General features: G+C 43.2%; 1 protein-coding gene across 1 annotated transcript; it reads right to left on the bottom strand.

The window, feature by feature from the left end:
* Window positions 1-817: 817 nt before the first annotated feature.
* On the bottom strand, window positions 818-19,712 carry kcnk12 (potassium channel, subfamily K, member 12). The gene is made up of 2 exons (XM_061087854.1): window positions 19,373-19,712; window positions 818-1,710 (listed from the first exon to the last, which is right to left on the bottom strand). Exons 1-2 carry the CDS (start codon window positions 19,710-19,712, stop codon window positions 818-820), a joined length of 1,233 nt encoding a protein of 410 aa, XP_060943837.1.
* Window positions 19,713-21,504: the final 1,792 nt, after the last annotated feature.

Consider the following 21,504-nt stretch of genomic DNA (forward strand, 5'->3'; position numbering starts at 1 on the left):
ATAAGAATGCCAGTTCCTCTCTCACGAGAAATGGATTTTCATTCTTCAGCCTTGCTCTTTTCCTCCATCTCCAGGAATAGGGAAACTACTCTTTGTAGCCCCTTAATCTCTTAAAACCTCCCCTCGCTACAGCCCCGACAAAATCAGCTACATCACTGCCACGCTCACAAACTTCACTTTCTACAAACCGCCCCAGAAATAAAAGGAGTCACCTGAGGGTAGAAACTTGACCCGTGTCAAGAATGAATGGGGATTGCACAATCAATTGAAGGTCTAGAAATGGTGCAAAAAAATGCATGAAAAGTAAAATGCATAGTTCAGTATGTGCTATATCATTCAGTGATTACACTCGTCATGTCTATATGAGTATTAAATATGTACATTCATATAAACTGGCAAACTCCCATGAAGAATTAAGATTGCACTGTGTACTTTCCTTGGCTCAGAGGATTTTAGTCAAGTAAGTCTGATATATCGAGCGTGTACAACAGACTATTTCTATGGACCGATGTTTAAGAGATATTTGTTCTGGGTTGGGTTTAAGGTTAATGAAATGGGTGATGGGTGGTCCCTATGCTTCCCAATCGACTTATGTATTTGTTTATGTTGACTCTGTGGATTCCTTGTCATGCCATCAACATCAAACCATCAAAGTCATTACCTGTATCTTCACCACAGGCTTGTATTTCCGAAAGTATCTCAAAAATCAAAATGTATCATGCATAACAAGTTACACTGGTGATCCATTTCCAAAGCGTCGGGGTTTGTTGCACAGCCGGACATGAGGAGCTGTCCTACTCCTGTTTGACTGTCGCCTCTACCTGGAGTTACTCGTCTCTGCCAGCCTGTTGTTCATGATTCCGAGGGCGCCAACCCCCCCAGAGAAACCATTATGGCGCGAGCTGCCGCAGACTGTCCTGGGATATCCATTAGCTGACTCAGACAGCTGCTTCTGCATGAGGGCCAGTGACACCTTGTTAGAGGCTGCCAGGTCTTTCATGGAGATCATCTCCCCAGATAGTCTGCGTCCCTCAGTGTCACTATCACAAGGTCCTTCGGAGTCGGACGGCTGGCCGAACCGACTCTGGCGACCCCGGGAGCCCGGTCGGATCGCGTTGCGTCTTCCCAGTAAGGCATTGGCGTTACTGCAGCGCTGGCAAAACAAGCAGCTCATTTTCTCGAGGATCCAGTTGAGCACCTGCTTGATGACGATAGAGATGACATTGAAGAGCGAGTAGATGCAGCACACGCCCATCAGCATGAAAAGGAAGTTGGCCACCCTGTAGAGGCTTTGCTGTTCATAATCGGCAACCTGGCTGCTGACGTAGTCCCCAAAGCCGATGGTGCTGAAGGTGACGAAGCAGAAGTAGAGCGAGTCTAAGTACGCCCAGCCCTCAACGGGGGTGTACATGGCTGATGCACAGCAGGAGATAGTGATGGCTGACAGGCCGAGAATCAGCATCACGTGGTACACAGAGGGCTTCCAGCCTGGGAGGGAGTAGGCTGAGAAGTCATGGCGGATGCCTGGCGGGAGAAGACCGCTGTTCCTGATTCGTCGCTCCCTTACGGCCTTCATCACTACGGCCAGCAGAGTGATGATGCGCTCCAGGAAAAGGTTAAAGAAGAGGATGGTGGCAGCGCAGCCCAGGAGACCATAAAATATCAGGAACACCTTTCCTGCGACCGTCACCGGTGTGGTCATCCCGAAACCTGCAGAGACACAGGAGCAATATGAGACAGTGAGTTCCCTGAGCGAGGTTAAAAATACATTTTCAATTACAGGATGTCTTCAGTTTCCTCACAAGATATTATGTTGCTGGTTTGAGACGAGGGAAGTGGTGCATGTAAGCCAAACAACATCAAATCTAAATGAGCGTTTTAAATTAGGCTTAAATCTTATTTGTAAATATTTGTGGCAGTAATGAATAATATGTCAAAGCGCGGCACACATTAGTAGTTTTAAGCAAAAACTGGTTGATAATTTGTGATAAATAAATTGTGAAAGTCACAGTAATGAGAGCACGGTAAAGAAATGTGACATTAGGGAAATAAATAATAAAAAGAATGTTCTGCATTGCAAATGAAGAGGTATGTTGTGAAATAAGAGATAATGAGGAGAGGGAGTAACAAATTGGAAACCAAAAGTTAGAAAAACTGGATGTAGAACGAAATAAAACAAATGATTAAAAAGAAGAGTTGTATCCAATGACAGTCTCACACTTACTTTTTTAGTAATTGTTATTTGCACTATTCAGGAACTTTCCACTGTCATAAGTTAGATGATATTAAAGACACATTATTCTTTTTCAGATTTTGGCATTTCGTATTCGCACTGGAAGGAGTAGACCAATCAAAACAGACTGGACCAGCTGGCCAATCACAGCAGACTGGATTATATTGGGAAGTGCTTTAAAGAGACATGAGCTGAAACCAAGTGTTAAAGACAGAGGTTGAAAAGAGGAGCTGCAGCAATGGGCAGTCTGAGGACAGTGATGTGTTTACTAAACATTAAAGCGTGTAAACCTTTTCAACTAATAGCAAACATTCAAATGATGAACCTGAACATGAGCATAATGTGTCTCCTTTAACGTATATGTTTGCACACAAAGCCATATGCTATTGTGTAAACAACATATGTTTATATACAGTATTTTCTATACTGTTCATAGCAGTTGGTGGGGCCTGGAAAATCAAGGACACAGGGGTCATATTGCGGAGAGGAGACTGTCAGGAATAAGCTTAGGTAAGCCTTTTGAATCCTTCTTTTTTTCTGGGCTGTGTGGTTTGGCTTCCTGCTATTTTCTGATTTCTAAGTCAATTAGACTGAATGTTCAAGCAGCGGCAGGGGGTTATGAGAGGAGAGGAAAGGGGCGGAGATGAGAGGATGGAGGAGGATAGGAGAGGATGCTTATGGATTCTGTTGCATGTTGAATGAGCACTTCTCAGTTTCGAGTAGTGTCACAGGTGCAGCTTATAAATCTTTCAGCACTTACACACACAAACAGCAAATACAAAAACTTCAACCCTTAAACCTTTTAATATTTTAATATCCACAACATAATAATAATATTATCATAAGGCTTTTCCAACCATAAGTGGTGAACCAGCCTGACTGACCAATATTGCCATTGCTGAAAAGCACAAATTGCAGTGAAGTTACAATATAAATAGAAACATTATATATTGTATGAATGTAATTATTATAGTGGTTTTGTGACCCTTCAGATTTCTCCTGGGACACATTTGTCAGATCTTAGTTCATGTTGTAAACCCTGGTTTATGGCATCATTGATTTCCTCAATACAAAACATCAATGTTTTAATCTACAGCATCTTAAGTGTAGAAAATAATTTATACAAGTGTAAAAAACACACATCTTCGTCAGCTAGAAAGAGACTTTTACTAATGCACCACACATCAAACACATCTGCTGTTGTTTGATTTTTCAAATGCAACCCTTCTCCTCTTACATGTGTACATTCTATGGTTATTTGTTTTCACACAAGCATCACCCATTCTGTTATATTCCAGGGTCAATGTGACCACAGACACAGGCACACACACACATACACACACACACACACACACACACACACACACACTTGAACCCACCCACAATGTCACCCAGCAAATAAAATCGTGCTGAAAGATCAACTAGTTCACTTCCAGGCCAAGGTTAATCGATTATTTCATCATGTCCATCCTCCATTTCAGTCTTTTCTGAACATGAGGGCAGCGCCTTTTCCCCCCTTAAACATGAATCTGTCTCTAACCACCCTTGTCAGGTAATAAATGACATCAATATCCAGCCAGTGCTTCCTTTATGATGCTCAAAATGGCTTTTTCGACCTTATCTCTCGCACTGGAAACCACTCTCGTGTGGGTTCGCTGTTGACACGCCGGGTCATTTAGATCAACGCTGATTGATACAGATTGTGTTTTAGAGCCAAGGAAAAATATAGACCCACGTGTACACACACCTTATGGTCTCTTACAGACACACACAAGCACAGATAGACTTTTTCTAGGTTTTCTACATTACATCAGACGCTAAAAAATCTGGAGTTTTGTGAAAAGCTATTTTCAAGCATGAAGTCCAGAGGATGTGAGAATTAGGTAGAAACTTTCGCTGGAGTTTGCCTTTCACACATGAAGAACGCAGCGGGAGATTCTCCTCTCACTCAGACGTGCCCGCAACAACAGAAAAATCTCCACAGCGTTCGGGTGAGGGGGGGGCTGGGGGGGGGTGTGCAGTAGCAGAGACAGGGCGTAGTATATAATTTCTGCTGCAGTGTCTTTGTTTACAGAACACAGGCATCAGCTCACATCACCAAAAGCTCTCTTTACATCTTCATTGGTGATGCCTGCATGTATACATGGAAGGCACAGCTTATCATCTTGAGATATTTGTATTCTTCTTTCATTTTTGCATCCTTTCGGGTGTTAGAAACGTCATCAACACGCCCAATCTCTCGTGGAGCCTCCTCCAGAAGATCTCCTGCTGTTTTCTCACCTGAGCTCACTTCCCTGTCTTTTGTCTTTTGGGGTTGGCGGCAGAAACTCCAGAGAAAGTCCAGAGCCTCTCCAGAGAATGTCAGGAGAATATCTGCTATTCATTGCCTGTCTGAGAACAGCCACAGAAAGTAGTTCAGCAACACACAGACAGGCACTGTTGGCAAACAGGAAGGCGAGGGCCAGCGATTACCCAAATTAAGCCCTTCAGTGAAATCCTATTTTCCTGTTTCATATAGTTAATTAATTAGCCGCCCATGACTCTCTAACCCAACTGAATGAGAGGGAAAACAGATTACATCTTCTCAGTCCACGCAGAGGCAGTCCTCTGCACCGTCTCTCATTACCGAGTAAATTACCTAAGAGAGGAAAAGGCACCAGGCATCGATTCAGTGTAGCATTTCAGAGCCATTACTCCAGACTACTGTGTCAAGACGCATTAGGGACAACAGAGCAATAATAGAACACAAAAGGACTGAGCTGAAACCAAACAGGCAAACACTGTGTGACTTTATTCTCTTATACCAAAAAACGAAAGGTTGAAGTCGCCGGAACAGACCAATGATCCTGCTGCTGACCTCAGGCAACTCTTTCCACTCCAAGCCAGGATGAGACTTTCATCCTACAGAACTTGATCAGGCAGGAAATCATATGTGTGCTAATCCAATTCAATCAAAGCCTTTGGAGAATATTTACCCATTTGCATTAAATAAAGTATGCTCAACTCAACATTGGAAATGATGCCCTAATGGCGTATGATGCTCGCACACTCAATTACACACTGGAGATTCAACCAGAGGGAATGTGATGGAAAAGCTGCCATTAGTATCCATTAATTACCATTTGACAGTTTTGCGCGGAGAAAGAGAAACAGCGTTAATGGTTATCAGACTGTGGGGAAATGAAATGTAGGGGAGAGACCGAGATAGATTGCCGGCGGACCACAGTGACTCCAGCGTTCGGGTCAGCGCTTATCATCAGGGACCGAGGTAAAATCACATGTTCTGAGGGGCGTTCGTTCAATTTAGACTGAGCAGCTCTCATTACAGGCCAATGGCAAGTTACAATGGCTCATTAAAGGGGGCAGTAAAGTCAGGCCCTAAATAGCACTAACCGCTGAGAGTGCTGCTAATAGATGTATTGATGGACTGCTCTGCATTTCATTTGCTACCCTCAGTAGAGGACTCGCCTCCAAACAGTAATTAGTCATCATATTTTAAACCAAAGGAAACACTCTATCAGGCTCAACAGGTTTTTTCTAAACACAAAGGAGCTAACAGCAGCTGTGAAATGGTCCAACTTGTACGGTCCAAACTCTCCACAGTTCAGAGAGCGGGAAGTCGAATTTACTCTGGCATACATTCAACGCACCTACAGTGAGATCAGAGGTTAAACGAGGAGGCTGGTGATTTCCATTACTGTCAACAAATCACCTAAAAAGACCGAAAGCAACGATGTGTTCATGCATTTTGTTAGGATTTCAAATTGTCTTTGCTAGAGACAGAATTCTTAACAATAAAATAAAAGTAGTTTTAGCTAGATATTTTGCATTCATATAAATGATTTTAATAATCACCTTTTCCTTCCTAATGTTTAATCTACAAATTAGAAATGTGTGTGCGTCACAACGATGGTCAGTCTCACAGCTGTCTGATAAGTTCTGGAGGTCAGACAGAGTAACTTTGTTGACTTCATTTTGTGACATTGTTTAGTTTCGAGGATCTGAATGTTTACACAGTCAGGATTGTTTTGATGAAGCAGAAACACAATAATCTTTTCTCCAATTGATAATATTCTTTGGCTGTCATGGCATCTGCTGGGTCAAGGCCTTTCCTGAAGTGAACAGGTTGCCGGGCAACTATAGCTTCATTGGGAGTGGCTCCTTGTCACTTCCGTATTCCAAAAGCCAGGAGGATGGCTTACGCCTGCGTACTTCCGAGGAGGGAGGAACAAAGCTCTACTGTTATAAAATGGACAGATGCCGGATATTCGGGGCACTCTGATACAACTAGTGTACTGGAAGCCCATTGTTTTTGCTGTAACCTATTCATTGCTTTCCTAAATAAATACTTTGATTGAACAACTGAGTTCGGCTCATCTTCTCTTAAAGGATAAATGAACACGCTTAACAATTTCCAAATACTTAACAACTTTGGAACCACAAGACCCACTGATTACCTCCACCAGAGAGGTTACGGTTACCACAAGGTCAATTTTTATGTTTGTTTGTACGTTTTTATTAGCAAGATCATTCAAAAACTACAGAGCGGGTTTCCTCCAAACTTGGTGGAAGGATGCAGGATGGATGAAGGATGAAGTTGCTGTGGATCCAGGATTTGCTTCACTTTCTTTAAGATTGCAAGATGTTGTTAAATTTCCCTTCCCCACCCAACTCACATTATCAGTGGGATAACTCATGCTTTTTAAAGCCTCAGTCCACATTTCCACAGATATTTTCCTGGGTCACCAGGTCACCATTGATTTAGTCAGAATCTGTAACCTGCATAAGCATCTTTCCGTTTTAGACTCTGGGCCACTGCCATGGGTAATTGTTCTTTAAAATTCAGTAGACCATCCAGGTAATTAATTAATTTGGAAAATAATTAGGAAATGTATGAAATGAAAATCTATTCATTATTACCAAGGTAATCCTTTCTTTGTTTGATGGATTCTGTTAGGACCAGGTTTTTCCACCTCCTTTTGTGCTCAGTGTTTTCCCCTCCCCCACTGTTTCTCCTTCCCTGGTGGCTCCACCTGGAGCTGGGAGGAGCCTCCTGTGTTACACCTGCGCAGCTGACATTGATCTCCTCGACTCTATAAGACCTCAGCTCATCCCCCCTGTCGTCGCCATATCGTCCATTCACCAGTGTGGTAACTCTTCTCGGCTTTTGTGACTACATATGTCTTGTTTTGTTGTACTTATTTACCCCGTGCTCTCTTTGCCACAGAATCAGCTGCGCAACTTCCGCTTGTTCACCTTTATCTGCTCCGGCCTCACTCTGCCAGGACTTTTGGATCCCCACTGCCTGCCACCACCACCCCAGCTCCAGCTTTGAACAATAAACCTTTTTACTACCATCCACCAGCTGTGTTCGTGTTCTGTATTTTGGGTCCGCTAAAAAAAGAGATCATGACTGTTTTTATGATTCTTAGCAGGATTATGCAAAAATGACTCCAGGACACATTTTGGAGGGGTGTGGTATGACCCAAGAACGAAGTCAGCGGGGGATTTTTCTTTTTTATAACATTGTGAGATAGGGTGTTTTCTTTTTTTTACATTCTCATGTAAATGTCTTTTTAGGGGACTGATATGAGTGTGTGCTGTTTTTGCAGATCCGAATACAAACTCTGGATCTGGCGAATTTAAATGTGGTTTTCCCGAGGCAACTGTTGGACCCTGGTAGAAGTATGAGCTCTACTCCGTGCCATTCTAGCTCCCACTTACTACATAGATCTTTAAATCGCAGTGACTGAAATGTATAGTAAAAATCAATGGAATGATTAAATATATTGGAAATGGGTGCCTTGTGCTGCTGAACCCACAGGAAATTATCCTCCAAATCATCGCACTTCTTTAGCTCTAGGGAGCATTTTAGTATCTTTTCTCTCTTTGTTTTGTTTTCCTGACCTATTGATTCCACAACTTGATTTCTGACCTATTGGAAAGGCCTATTGATTAATTTGACTAGAAAACCTCCTCACTAGGCCGACCATCGGACATGCCGAGCACATTTCTTCCTCTTGTAAGGTAAGGCATGTGTGAATATAGAGACAGTTGGATTTAATCTCCAAAAGTTACAGAGGGGTTACAGAGAACAGCAGAAAAACCCAAAGAGTCAGTTCAAGGGGATCAAAGCTACTAATGGAGACCCACATGAGAGTAGATGGCCGCTAAAAGCACTCAGTCATGTTCCTGTGTTTAAACCAAGGACACGCACTGTTCACCACTCTCTCTAAGTAGCATTGAGACTGAAGGTTACTGCATGTCATCGAGGATACACAACACACACACACACACACACACACACACACACACACACACACAAACCTCCCCAGAGCCAAGAAAATGGACCAAAAGATTCATCATGGGAAATGTTTTCCAAACCAAAAATCAAATCTCTGCCCTCCCGTAGCTTCCTCATGTCCCCAAATGGATGAGCTTAATAGACAAGCTCCCTGTCAACGGCTTCCCACTACAGGGAATGGTCGGGAATTGGCCTGATAAGAGCAGCAGCAGAAAACGCCACGCATGCCCGCCCCGCTGATGACTGTGTTTCTGCGAGGAACAGGAAACCATTAGTCACGGGGCGGCTTGGTGGGGGGTCTGCAGAGAGGACAGGGGAGGGCTTAGGGGCAGCGACTCTGGCGGACATCATTGCTGCACCATCTGCTGGGAAAATGCTGGATTTTCTAATGTGGGAAAATGCTGACATGACGAGGAAATAATAGGATCCCGTACAAGTTTAGTTTGAAATCTATATGCATTAAACAAATGCTATAAAATATGAATAAATCCCCCCGAAGCCGACACATACTACATTATATCCTATGGGGCGAAACAAAGAGGCCTTAAATTTCACAGAGCTCACCCACACACGATTCATTAATTCCATGTGTTCTGCGTGTCAGAGCATTGATAATGAGTGTTCTCACTGTTATTCATGGCTGTGTAATAATTGAAAATAACGGACTGTGGTGATCATAATGAAAGATGTAACTTAGAGTCATAAAAGGTGGTCAATAGGCATATAGATTACAAGAGTGGCAGCTCAGACGAGGCAACACAAACCCAGTCAGTGTACAACAACCTACAATACACCTCCGTCTTGTGACTGTGATTCGTTTGGCTCCGTCTTGACTGAACCAGGACTCGCCGTTTTAAATCGTATCTCGCCACTTAATTCCTTGGCCAAGCGAAAACAGGAGGATTGATGAGTCCGCCGCTGTCCATATTGATTTGTTGTCCAAAAAAAAATATGCTGCCCTGACTTTGGATCCGCGCCAAAGTTTGTTCTTTTTTTTCTTCCTGTTCCCCGTGTTAACATCATTTTAAAAGGAGAAAAAAAAACCCGGACGAACAGGGTGTGTCATAGGGTCGTTTCACAGAGAAGGTAGAACAGAGGTTGTACAAGCAAAATGAAAATTAAGAGTCATGTTCATCGTTCGTCGTTCATCTGCAAACAGGGAACAGAGATTTGGTCCTCTCATTTGACTGAGGAGTCATTCTTTCGTCGGATTAATAGCTTCTCCCTGATGGATCTGAAGGCGATGTCCTTGTGTTTCCTATTATCTTGCACTGTCAATGTTTGAATAAAAGCTTGGCTGCATAACGCCCCTCTTGTATTATTCCCCAGAGCAAACACACCTGCTCAGGTGGAGCTTTTGAAACACTATCCCCCTCAGGTCAGCGTGATAAGCCTCCATGTTCAGCATCACAGATAACACAGGTCTGGAGCTCATACAGTATCATGGTAACGCTACCTTCAGTGGTGGGATGTAACAAAGTAGGCTACATTTACTCAGTTACTGTTCTTAAGTAGATTTATTTTAGGGAACTTATAACTTTCAGCATTTCACTATCATCAAATATCTGACTTCATATTGTTTTTCATATATATTTTCAAGGGGAATTGGTCCACTGATCCAATCAGAGCGGGCGGATAGCATTAGACCCCGCCTCCTTCCCCACATTAATGAAATAGGGAACAGGCTAGACTCTGCAAGTACTTCTACTTATAATACCTTGAGTATATTTAAAAGCAAGTACTAAGTTACTCGAGTAGAAAAGTTAGTGGGTCTTAACGTTAGTAGATTTTCTGACCAGTGGAAAGAGGCTTTATTTAAACAGTGCGATCACATGCCACCATGAATTGAATTCTTGAGCTTTGTTGGACTTTTGATTTAATGTTTTTTCATTACTGCTAATGCAAAAGCACAAGTCCCTGAAATTTAGGGCCTCGCAAAATAGAAAAAAAAAATGGTTTCCTGTCAGGGCCTGCTAAATGACTGACAGCTGCAATAATGAGCCTGGATCATAAAAGCTGTGCACCAGCAAGGTGTTTTAGAGAAATGATGAGGCAATGCTCTGCTGCTCACAATTAAATAATGTTTTACTTTCAATTAACTCGAAGGGCCCATTGTGAGTCCGAGACGATGACTCTGTCAGTGACTCTCAGGGATCTCTGAATGCTGGCAGGAGGACAAAGCAACTCATTCGTCTGTATGTTATCCTTCTACTTTCCAGGGCGGCAGATTAATTGAGAAGCTCACATGGTTTTACTGGAAGAACATTATTCTCCAGATAAAGAAGGATCAGGAGCACAGCTTCCTCTAATTCACACAGTCGAGTGCCGTGGCCGTTCTAAACCTGTGTGTTTGGAATGTTCTGTTCTCTTGTCCTGTGTTAATGCTCCAGAGCTACTTCAGAATTATTACTTGTCATTAGTGAGTCACTTTTTAATTTATTGTGTGCCGGACGTTGTGTGCAAAGCTCTTTATAAACAGTACTGAAGTATAAAGTTAGAATGATTCAGGATTTACTGCTATTTCCGAGGTCTGTTGAGCAATTGACACAATCTTTAGACCCCAGTTTACAACTTTTCAAAATAAAAGCTCTGTAATCCATCTTGACTTAAAGCAGGGCAGCCACAAATCCAATGCTGTGCTTTTACATTGTCGAGTAAATGCTGAAGAGGAATGGATTCTATGAACGTTGCTGCCATGACGCCGATAAATCACTTGAATGTCTGTGTAAGTGCGATATGGTGAAATAAAAGTGAAAATAATTATGCCGACCACTGCTGTAGTTTATCCGAGGACATAGAAGAAAACATACTCAACTGTGTCCAGAGACACCAGTGCCCCCCAGTGCCCTGCTTCACATTTGTATTAATATTTAATGTATCATCGCAACAAATTCAACTCTGCATTTGTTCGAGCCATTAACTAAAGCCAAGTGTGAAGCTGATAACATAAATGGTTTTGCTAAATCCTCATTCCACATAAAGACACATGGAAATACAGGCGTTTGTGGAATTAGTAGGTAGATTATACAGAGACATTGAACACAAGTGTCTCATAATGTACATGGACAGCAGCTATCTATTTTTAACTAGTTGTAGCGTTTAAATTGCAGGTGATTAATCTCAATGATTGTATGTAGCTTCTTAACATCCAATATCCATAACTCCTAATAGCATGTGCTCCATGATCAAGCTCCAGGGAAGACAAAGTGCTTTGTCATTGTAATCTAATCATGACCAACCGTCTCACTGATTCAAGGTCAGAGTCAAAATCCACATTTGTCTCTTCTCCCACGAGTTACAAGGATTTGAGACTTTACATTTCTGACATTTGATCTATAAATTTTACATTTAATGCTATTCCAGTGTTTATGTTCAGTCATTTGAAAGATGCTCTATTGCAGCATGTTTACCTCTCTGCGCTTACACAAGCAGCCCTTCCATGCCACCCAGAGACAGATGGGCAACTGCCAAATCACGCTGTTTGCCAACTTGCTCTTAGGTTATTAACACGGATAACTATTTATATTCATGGCCCCAAGATGCAGATACATGTTCCGCTGGGTGCAGAAGTGGAATAGTTGTGTGAGGCTTCCTGCAACGAGGTGACATTTTTGCCAATGTTTCAAGAGAGAAGGACTTTTCTTCTTGGAGGGGGAGTTTAAAATGTCATAGCTGCAAGTCAGCATTCACATCATCGTTGGTGAAACTGATGATGATCCAAATAGTAACAGGAGGAGAAATTTAAAATAACTTAGCCCTGATGGGAAGTGCAGAGAGCACACAGAGTTTATCCTCTCCTTGGCTTTCTGGTACAAAGAGCAGAATCAGTGAAATGCTAATCAGAAGCTCAGAAAATGTGCTGTGTCCTCTAAAATGATCTTGGCATCGCTCGGCCGTGATGATTTGACCACGTGAGTTCCTGGTTGTGGGGGAGTACATGCCTCAGCGTGTCAGGGCAGATTTATGACCCACTGTGACAGAGCACAGAAGCGTGGACACTCTCAGCAGGTTGCATCTTAGACACACGATTCACACACATACACACACACACAAGTTGGAGTAGCTATCCTTATCTGCACTTGACATTGACTTTATTTCATCGCGGACAGCCTAACCAGAACATTATCCCTAACCTTAGCCATGACCACAATCCACATCCCACGCCTAACCTTAACCAGGACCGGAGAAATTACATTTTACTCCATTCTGAGCAGGCTTTGGTCCCCATGAGGTCTACAGGTCAGTGTTTATGATAGAAAAAGGTTATAAACACACACACATGCAGGCATACACACAAACCCCCACGCACACACAAGCGCACAACACACTAGGAAGCAGTGCAGTGAGTCTGTTTACAAGTTTGCATCTGTTTTGTCAATAGGATGAATAGCAATCAGTTTGTTGGCACCTTAAGTATCGTTTGATTTATGACACTGATGCTAATGACATTCTCATTAGCCTCACCTACAATTTAATTAACTGGTAACAAGCAAATGTTTTTAAACTTTGGTTCAATAGATCATCTCCTATGGGGCAACTGCAACAGTCAACGAAATGTCCACTTATAGTGTTTTTGTTTCACCTAGAAAAGGCTCAAATTGTTTTATTTTTGTGTCTGACAACATAACACGTGTCTGGCTCAAGGAGAAGATGTCAGACTTGAGTGGATATCAGAAGGGGTGGAAACGTGAGTGAGAGACATGGAGAGAGGAATTCAGATTTCCCTGAGAGAAATATGTCCGAATCATTTTCTTAATAATTTTCTGATGTGGACAATGACAATGAGGCATTTGACTTCCATGGTCGTCCCTACTTCTTTGAGCTGGAGTATACGAACATAGAGCTCCTACGAAGAGAGATAACAAGGCACGTGTAAGGTTGCCAGACTCTAAGCAAAGACGCAGGATAACAATTTGAGCCTTTTATGGGTGAACAAAAATCTCTTAAACCGTGGACATTTCATGGCCTTTCAGTGTTACCTCACAAGATTTCATTGTTGTCACTGCTGTTGTGTAAGCGGTTTTGAGATTTCTAAATTTTAGTTTCTCTCTGAGCTGACAGAATTCTAACAATAAAGATAGGAACAGTTTTAGCTTTAGATGTTATGCTTCATACAAATGATTAATAACCATTGCTGTTTAGTGCCAATAATGTATCTTTTACTTGTCCTCATAATTAACTTTTTTAATATAAAAGCGTAATTCCCTTGGATTCATTAAACTCACACAGAGATCCAGGAACTGTCCCTTCTGGGGCAAAGTCAGTATGACATTGTTTGGGTTAAGTTGTTCCGAATGTTTACACAGTCAGGTTTGTTTTGATGAGGCAGAAAACCTAATAATCTTTTCTCCAATTGTAAACACCTTTGGCCCACATTGCATCTGTGGTACAAGGACATTTATGAAGTAAAACAGGTTGCCTAGCAACTATAGCGTCATTGGGAGTGTCTTCCTTTTCACTTCCGTATTCCAAAAGCCAGGAGGATGGATTACGCCTGCGCACTTCGGAGGAGGAGGAACGAAGATCAACTGTTATAAAATGGACAGATGCCGGATGTTCGGGGCGCTCTGATACAACTAGTGTGTGGAGGCCCATTGCTTTGCTGATAACCTGTTCATTGCTTTCCTAAATAAATACTTTGATTTGAGCAAACCGAGTTCGGCTCTTCTTCTCTTTAAGGATAAAAGAACACACGTTTTCAACAGCGGCAGTTGGCAAAGCCTATATCTACTGGACTGATTCCAAAGTACCATTCATTTACACATACACACATTTATTAACATAGAGCCCAGGTTGAAAAATACTGGAATTCCCCTAAGGTAGACATTAGCTACATAATGCAACAACTAGATTAATTCAGACACAGTCTCATGAGTCCATCCAGCGCCTCCGTTCCCTCTTTGAGGATACACTTGTTGTGTTGAGGATATGGACTGCAAACATCTAAAGAGATGCATTCATTCCCTCTGAATCTGTGATTTCACTCTATGAAGATCTAAGAGGAGGCAAGAAGACGGCATCCGACACCAGAAAAAGCGAACCCTACTATGTAATGTGCTGCTCGTGCAATATGAGCAGCTTCTATTTTGTAGCACAATTACAAGGCTTTCCCACAGAACCACATCACATCGTATTAAGTGTGCACGGGCTCAGCGTGACAAAGGAGCAAAGTTAAGATTCGTGAATATTTTAGAAAGAGGAGTCAGGCCTGTGTGCGACCGTCTGAACGGCGCTGTGGGAAGAAACAGAACGAGTTGCTGTGCACCAATGAATCTGCTTTCACAGATTGCAGGCCGAATTCCCACCCACCTCCTGAAGTAACGCTCACAACACACACAGTAGCAGCAACACAGATGGTTTTGTCCTGACGAGGCAGCACCGAGCGGTTAATCTAAACGAGAACACACAACAAAAACACAGACAGCCTTGAGGAATCCACTCCCGTCTGTCATGTGGCATTTCACACCGCTTAAATGCCAAAGGCACGCTCCACCAGTCTGAGGTGACTCAGAGGTGAGGTAGCCTCGGAGAGAGACGTGAGTTACAAGGCGTGGCATCGTACAGTATAGAGGACAAATGTGGTGAGCAGTTCTCTTCCAGACACATTGGCTTTGGTCAGACAAGCGTGTAATAGTCACACAAACCTTACAAGCCTGTTTCGTTTAAGCCAATTCAGCACATTTTAAATTGGCACAAGACAAGGAGGAGGATGATAAAACCCACTAAGCCATTAGGTCTGATTGTTTATTCACACTGTGGATCATGGGACAGGACCTGGGAAATCATTGTTGTTCTCGTAATAAGCCTTAAGTCGCTTTGTGTTGACAAAGTTACTTTTTATCACGATCTACTTGTTGTTGTGATCTCCAATAATGACTTTGTGATCACAGCCAAACAACATAATCCAGACTACATTACAATAATATAACACAGGGTAAATAATAACATGCATGTCCTCTCTGTCCTTTTTGAAGTCAATGGACTAGGTTGGATTATTGCTACCTAGAGGTCCCACACTGCAGCATGTGATTTACATGTTTTTTTTTGTGGCAGGCTCTGGCCATCCATAGCCCGCCCAATGACTGTATATAAAAATGGACAACGTGTCACCATCTCCTCCCACTGACATCTATATGGGAGCCCCCATCTTATTCGAAGTCAGAGTCTGTGCCAGGCTCAGCTGACAGTCACTGTATTTCACCCTGTTTTTAAAGCAACAAACTAAACACTTGGATGTACCTCAGTGTGACATGAATAAGCTATCATGACGGATGCATCTTTGAAAAAAATGTCCCACCCGATAATTTAACAACTACAAGTAATCTAGTCTATATACATTGTGGCAGTAAAATCAAAACAATAAGCTGAAAGAGTCTGTGGGTTCATCCCCATAATTTAGATTATTGCAGTTTCAGTCTATATTTTGATTTGTGCTTCCGGTGCACCTAATGCAACACAATAAACTGCAACACAAATAGACAATATAGTTGCTTTTACACCTCTCTTACAGTGTCAGCACAAACTTTAAAATACAGTTTCAATTGAAGCCACTAAAAGGATTCTTAAGGGTCCCATTTAAATCAATGGTTAGTGATGGATGAGATTATGCCTGCAAGGGAAGAGCCACAGTCGCTCTGCTGCAGCACAGCTCTGACAACCAGGATTTCTCCTTCTCTTTACTCCACCCACCTCTGACATTTCTCCTCATTTCGTAACTGGTGAACAGGGTCTAAATCTGGCCTCATTTAAAGGGGGGAAACTGTGTAAAGGTCTGCTACCTACTGTTTTTGTTAAACTGTCCTTTTAGCCTCACCTGCCTTTGTGACTTCTCTGAGTGGGTGGATGTGAATGTGATGGAGCAGGAGGCTGCAGTGGCTGCCAGGGGCAAGAAGAAACAGCACATACAGGGTCTATAAGTCCAGGAATAGATGGGAACAGATTCCAAACCTGCAGTGGATTATTGTGTTGTGAACCGACGAACAGTCAACAGTCCTATGTGATTTGTTCCACTCAATCTCAACAAGTTTAACACCCTCACTAAGTACTCTTGACAAGTATTCACCCGAATCCTTCAAAACTAAGAGAGTATTTCTCCCAAATGTCTCTGCAGCATCTTACCGTGAGACATACGGGCCGCAGAGGACCTCGGAGAGATGTCCTGATTGGCAGTCAACGGTTATCAATCAGCCCTGAGCATTACAAATAACTCTTGATATTAATAGAGATTCTATTTACAGACCAGACTCTTGTTTATTTTTTAATGAGCAGGCAAATGGAGAGGCTCCGTCTGAAAATGTAGGGCAGGACAACACAACACAAGCAAGATTTGGATACTGACAAACCTGCGTTTCAACGAGATGAAAAACAAGAAGGGCTGCGTTAGTGAGAGTGAACTCAGACACAGTGGTGCTTTGGATTAGATGCTAAGGTCAACGTGTTAACAGGCTCTCAGACACCTGTTGTTGTTTATGGATCTATTATATGAACTGGATAGATTCAGATTCAGAAAGATGGTTTCCACTCCCTTGTATAATAAGTGTTCTTGGGTTTGATTCGCTCCCATGTTGTGCTTCACACTGCACACGTTGTGTCCCTTTGCATTGGGATAATGTCTCACACAGAAAAATAGATTTTCCACAAATAGATTTTTCATGGAATAATTGACTTTCTTTGCAGCTTTAAGTCTGCTCTGTCAGCAGCTACACAGACATATCTTCATATTGATGCTCTGCTGGACACTGTATATAAAGATGGGCGGCATAATCGCGTGTTTTGATTGGTCCCTGGCGGCTGACCGGGTCATAAACCCTGCCTCCCCCCTGTTAGCGGATGGGGCATGGACAAGTAAAAAGTGAAAAATCATATCAAATAGCTTTTTCACAAAAGTCTGTCATTTTAGATGTCTAATCTGACCCGGAGCAGTGAGAGCGAAAGGCACGAAGCTCTGCAGCAACAGAGATGACAGCAGGACATCTCTGTTCGGTAAATATTATAGTCATTAGCTGCTAATTGTGTGACATAATGATGGATTCTGTCTTTCACGTCAGCTTGTCGCGTAAGTAGAAAAACACACTGTTTTCCGTCAAAGTGAGTTTATTCTCACTAGGATCAACATTTACCTCATTAACTTAAACTTTGTTTACTACGGAAATCCAACATTGTAATAGATCTGAAAATGAGGAAATACAAAATAGGTCTCCTTAAATGAAAAGCTGCAATGCACTTTTGTTTGCTGCACTATTGGCCAGTGAATGTGGCAGAGCCAATGGGTAAACAAGTGGGTAAACAAGGGCCTCAAGTGGCCAAAGCTTCTTTTTTCAATTTTTCAAAGTGGTATGGTCGAGGCACATCAGGGAGAGCAAAGTGTCGCTGCTGACTTGATGCCTCTGCCACGGCAGAGTCAGAGGCGGGAAGGGGTTTTTTGGAGGAGTGTCTGGAGTGCGCAGGGGGAAGCCGCTCTGATACAGAGCCGTGTGGGGAGGCCCACAGATCCCTTTTATAACAGCCGCACACAAGCATGCAGACAAAGTAGCACAGAAGCCGGAGGGGTGGGGGGGTGGAGATCAAAGCGAGATGGAAATCCAGACAGAGATACAAAACATGTCTGCAAATGAAAAAAGACAAATACTGTCGAGATCAACATCACCCTCTTCTTACCCTCAAGCAGCCAAGTCACTGTACATGATCTGCTTTTCAGGTGGCGTGACAAGTGGAACACAGAGTATTTAAAACCTGCCACAGACACAGTCTCCCCTGTGACAGGGTGAGCTGAGTGCAGCGGCTCCCTGAGAGCTCTGCATTTATGCATCTATGTGGGAGCAGACAGTGGAAGAGCCTCTAAAGCTCTGTTGACAGATCTAAAGTCCATAAAGTTCTGACAGGTTCTAATGTGCTCATGTGGAGCCAATTCTCACTGTGCTGCAGCCGCCAGCTTTCCTTATCATTCCCTTCGTCACAGTTTACAACACTCCAGGTAATAATTTGAGCTGCTGTCACCTCGAAAGCTGCTGCCGGGGATATGGTAGGTGGTGTTGGGTGGTGGGGGTGAGTTCACCAGAACATCAGGCATGCAGTGCACCACACCAACGGTCCCTCGCAGGGACAGTTGCTCTTTTCTGACCTATTGCACAGTAAATGTTAAACGAGAGGGGAGCAGACGGGGGCCTCTCATTGACATTCCTGTTGGTTTGAATAGAAATGTGGCAAAAAAGGGGAGAAGACTGCACCCTCGGGTGCTGTCCTATAGCCAGGGATGAGTGTGGCGTTCCAAATGGCAGGGGGGGTCAGATGTCGCCACTGTTGCCAAAGGGCCTCACAGCCAAAATCCAACACATGACTGGAAAATAATTGTTAATCTGTTATTCTGTACGTAAGCCAGAGGGAGGAAATGAGCCTAAAGGGATGGCAGCACCAATGCTTTTGACACCCAGACTGTCAGTGAGGACATGATTTGTATTTAATAAACAGAGGGCAGATACATAATGACCATAGTCCAATTCATATGACTTGAATCCTCTGGTCATCAGGTAACAAAATTAACATTATTAAGACTCTCATTCCTACTTGGTGGTGTGAGCTAATTACAAGGCAAGTTTGGAGTTTATTGTGTATTTATAAGACTTCATGTGGGTTTGGCCACATGCACCAAGCATGCTTTCTTTTATTCTACTTCTTTTAATCTCTTTTACCTTGTTTTAAATAGTGTTTTGTTTGCCTTCTGAATAAAGCCGCCTTGCCTTCTCAACAAGTATGTGGAGGACACCATGTTTGCAACCAAATGGACGCAATGGCCACTGGGAAACCAGTGCATGCTGCATACTGTACAGATCACCCACCTATAGTCGACACCACAGTTCCAACAAAATAAAAAGCCCCTGTAAAATCCCATCGTGGCCTCAGAGCGTCCGCCCGGATGCCGGCGGCAATGGCTGCCTCGTACTCCCGCAGGAAGGAGTTGAGGTCCCGCAGGCTGACGTTGAAGGTCTCGCTGAAGTTGAGGAGCGTCCCGTTCCAGCGGCCATGGGCCCGGAGCTCCGAGGGCCGCTCGATGGCCGAGAAGACCGCGGCGCCGCACAGCAGGTACAGGATGATGAGGAGGGCGAGCAGCGCGAAGCGGCCGTTGTCCTCGTTGAGGTGCAGCGAGCGGCAGCCTTGCAGTCGCTGGCCGGACATCATCCAAATTTCAGCACCACTCGCGCGTCGGACAGCGACCAGCTCCGCACCGGAGGCGGCATCCACTCGTCTCCTGGAAGTCTCTGCTCCTCCTTCCTCCTCCTCACTGCACTTCTTCCAACACAGCTCCTCCACTCAGCCCTGCTTCAGGTTGTCTCATTGTAGTTGTGAAGTGATCGTTATTCTCTGTGGCTTCAGGAGAGAATGAAATAAAAAGAAAGCTCCCACTCGATCCAGCAAAGAGTTCAGGAGGAGAGCAGCGGGCGCGTAGTTTTCCTGACAGATTTCCTCCTGCACTTGTGGCACTGCAGCTGCTGGTAAGTGGACTGCAGCTCCAGTCCCAGCAGACACGCGTCTTTGTGCCAGTGTGAGCAGCAGCAGCAGCAGCAGCAGTAGGATCCTCTGGGTCCGCTGCACCAAAATGTTTCTCCCGGCAAACGACGCTCGAAAATTATGCAACTTGCAGATTTACGCGTCGCAGGAAAAGCCCCAATTATGCTCGTGTGGACTGGTGGACCCTCTTTAGCTTTGCATGCTTGGAGCTGCAGCCTTCATGTGGATACTGCATCCGCTCAGACAACTCCCTGCTACAAATCAGGACGGAGGAGAAACAATAAAATGACATAAGGGAGGGGGGGAGAGGCGCATCTCCGTGCGTCCTGCAGCTGAGGTAGTCCTCAGGAAACAGAGGGTGTACACTCTCACTTGAGTGCAGCCGTGTTACCTTGTGTCATGCGCACTGAGGACACTCTACTCTACGTTACTCACTTTCTGCACCGATGAAAACAAAGACACACATCTGAGCATTAAAAGTTTCTTAAGGTTAATAAAATCAATAAAAAGATTATCAATGGCAGTGGAAGAAACAGTCAGATCACTTCCTATAGTAAGAATACTACAGTGTGAGCCTATAAAAACTGCCAATCAGACGTTCATCCCTAAAGTAATCATTGTGCAGCACAATGGCTCCTGTTGGAATTACATTTTGATGCATTGGACATTAATTACTGAGACATAAAGCTGTAAGAGGTAATGTTGCATATCGCAGGTTGAGCTAAGTTTAATGTTTATAGCTTATATACCGATGAGCTTGAATAATCAACTATAATTGCACTCAGTGGAGTTCATATATCGCTCAGCAGTCGCAAACCTCATTCATCGGATCCAGATTTATATTTGGATGACCACTTCATTGCACACAGTCATAAATATCGGTCTCCTAAACATGTCTGGTTGTTTTAATCAAGATCCAATAATTATTCTCTGAGAAAACGCCCTTCCTTTCTCACAATGTTAGCCCAAAGAAAGTGGAAATAATCCTTTAACTGCACCAAAATGCAATAACTTGTTCTTTGGGTCATGTTCCTTGCCTCCACAAAATTTTGTGGGTATCGATTAAGTAGTTTTTTTGTCATCCTGCAAACTAACTAACTAACAAAGACATTCAGATGAAAACATAACCTCCTTGGCCGAGGTGATGATGCATCATATTTCTAGAGGTAATGATTTTTAATTTCTTCGAATTATACATAATTGTTTTCTCAATTAATCAATTAACCAGTTGGTCTACTAAATCTTAAAGAAAAAAACAACATTGCAGTGACCCAGAGTCCGATGACAGATTCTGACTAAATCAATGACGACCTGGAGCTGGTAATACAAGAAAACATCAGCTGGGGCTATAAAAAACACCAGTTAACCCCCAGTGACTCCCTGTTGTGACTAAAATGTCATGCAAAATGTCAGTGGTGATGTTGAGATGATATAAATTAACATCATAAAGAAGAGATTGTCT

This window comes from Limanda limanda, chromosome 15 (genome assembly GCF_963576545.1).
Source record: "Limanda limanda chromosome 15, fLimLim1.1, whole genome shotgun sequence".
NCBI lineage: Eukaryota > Metazoa > Chordata > Actinopteri > Pleuronectiformes > Pleuronectidae > Limanda > Limanda limanda.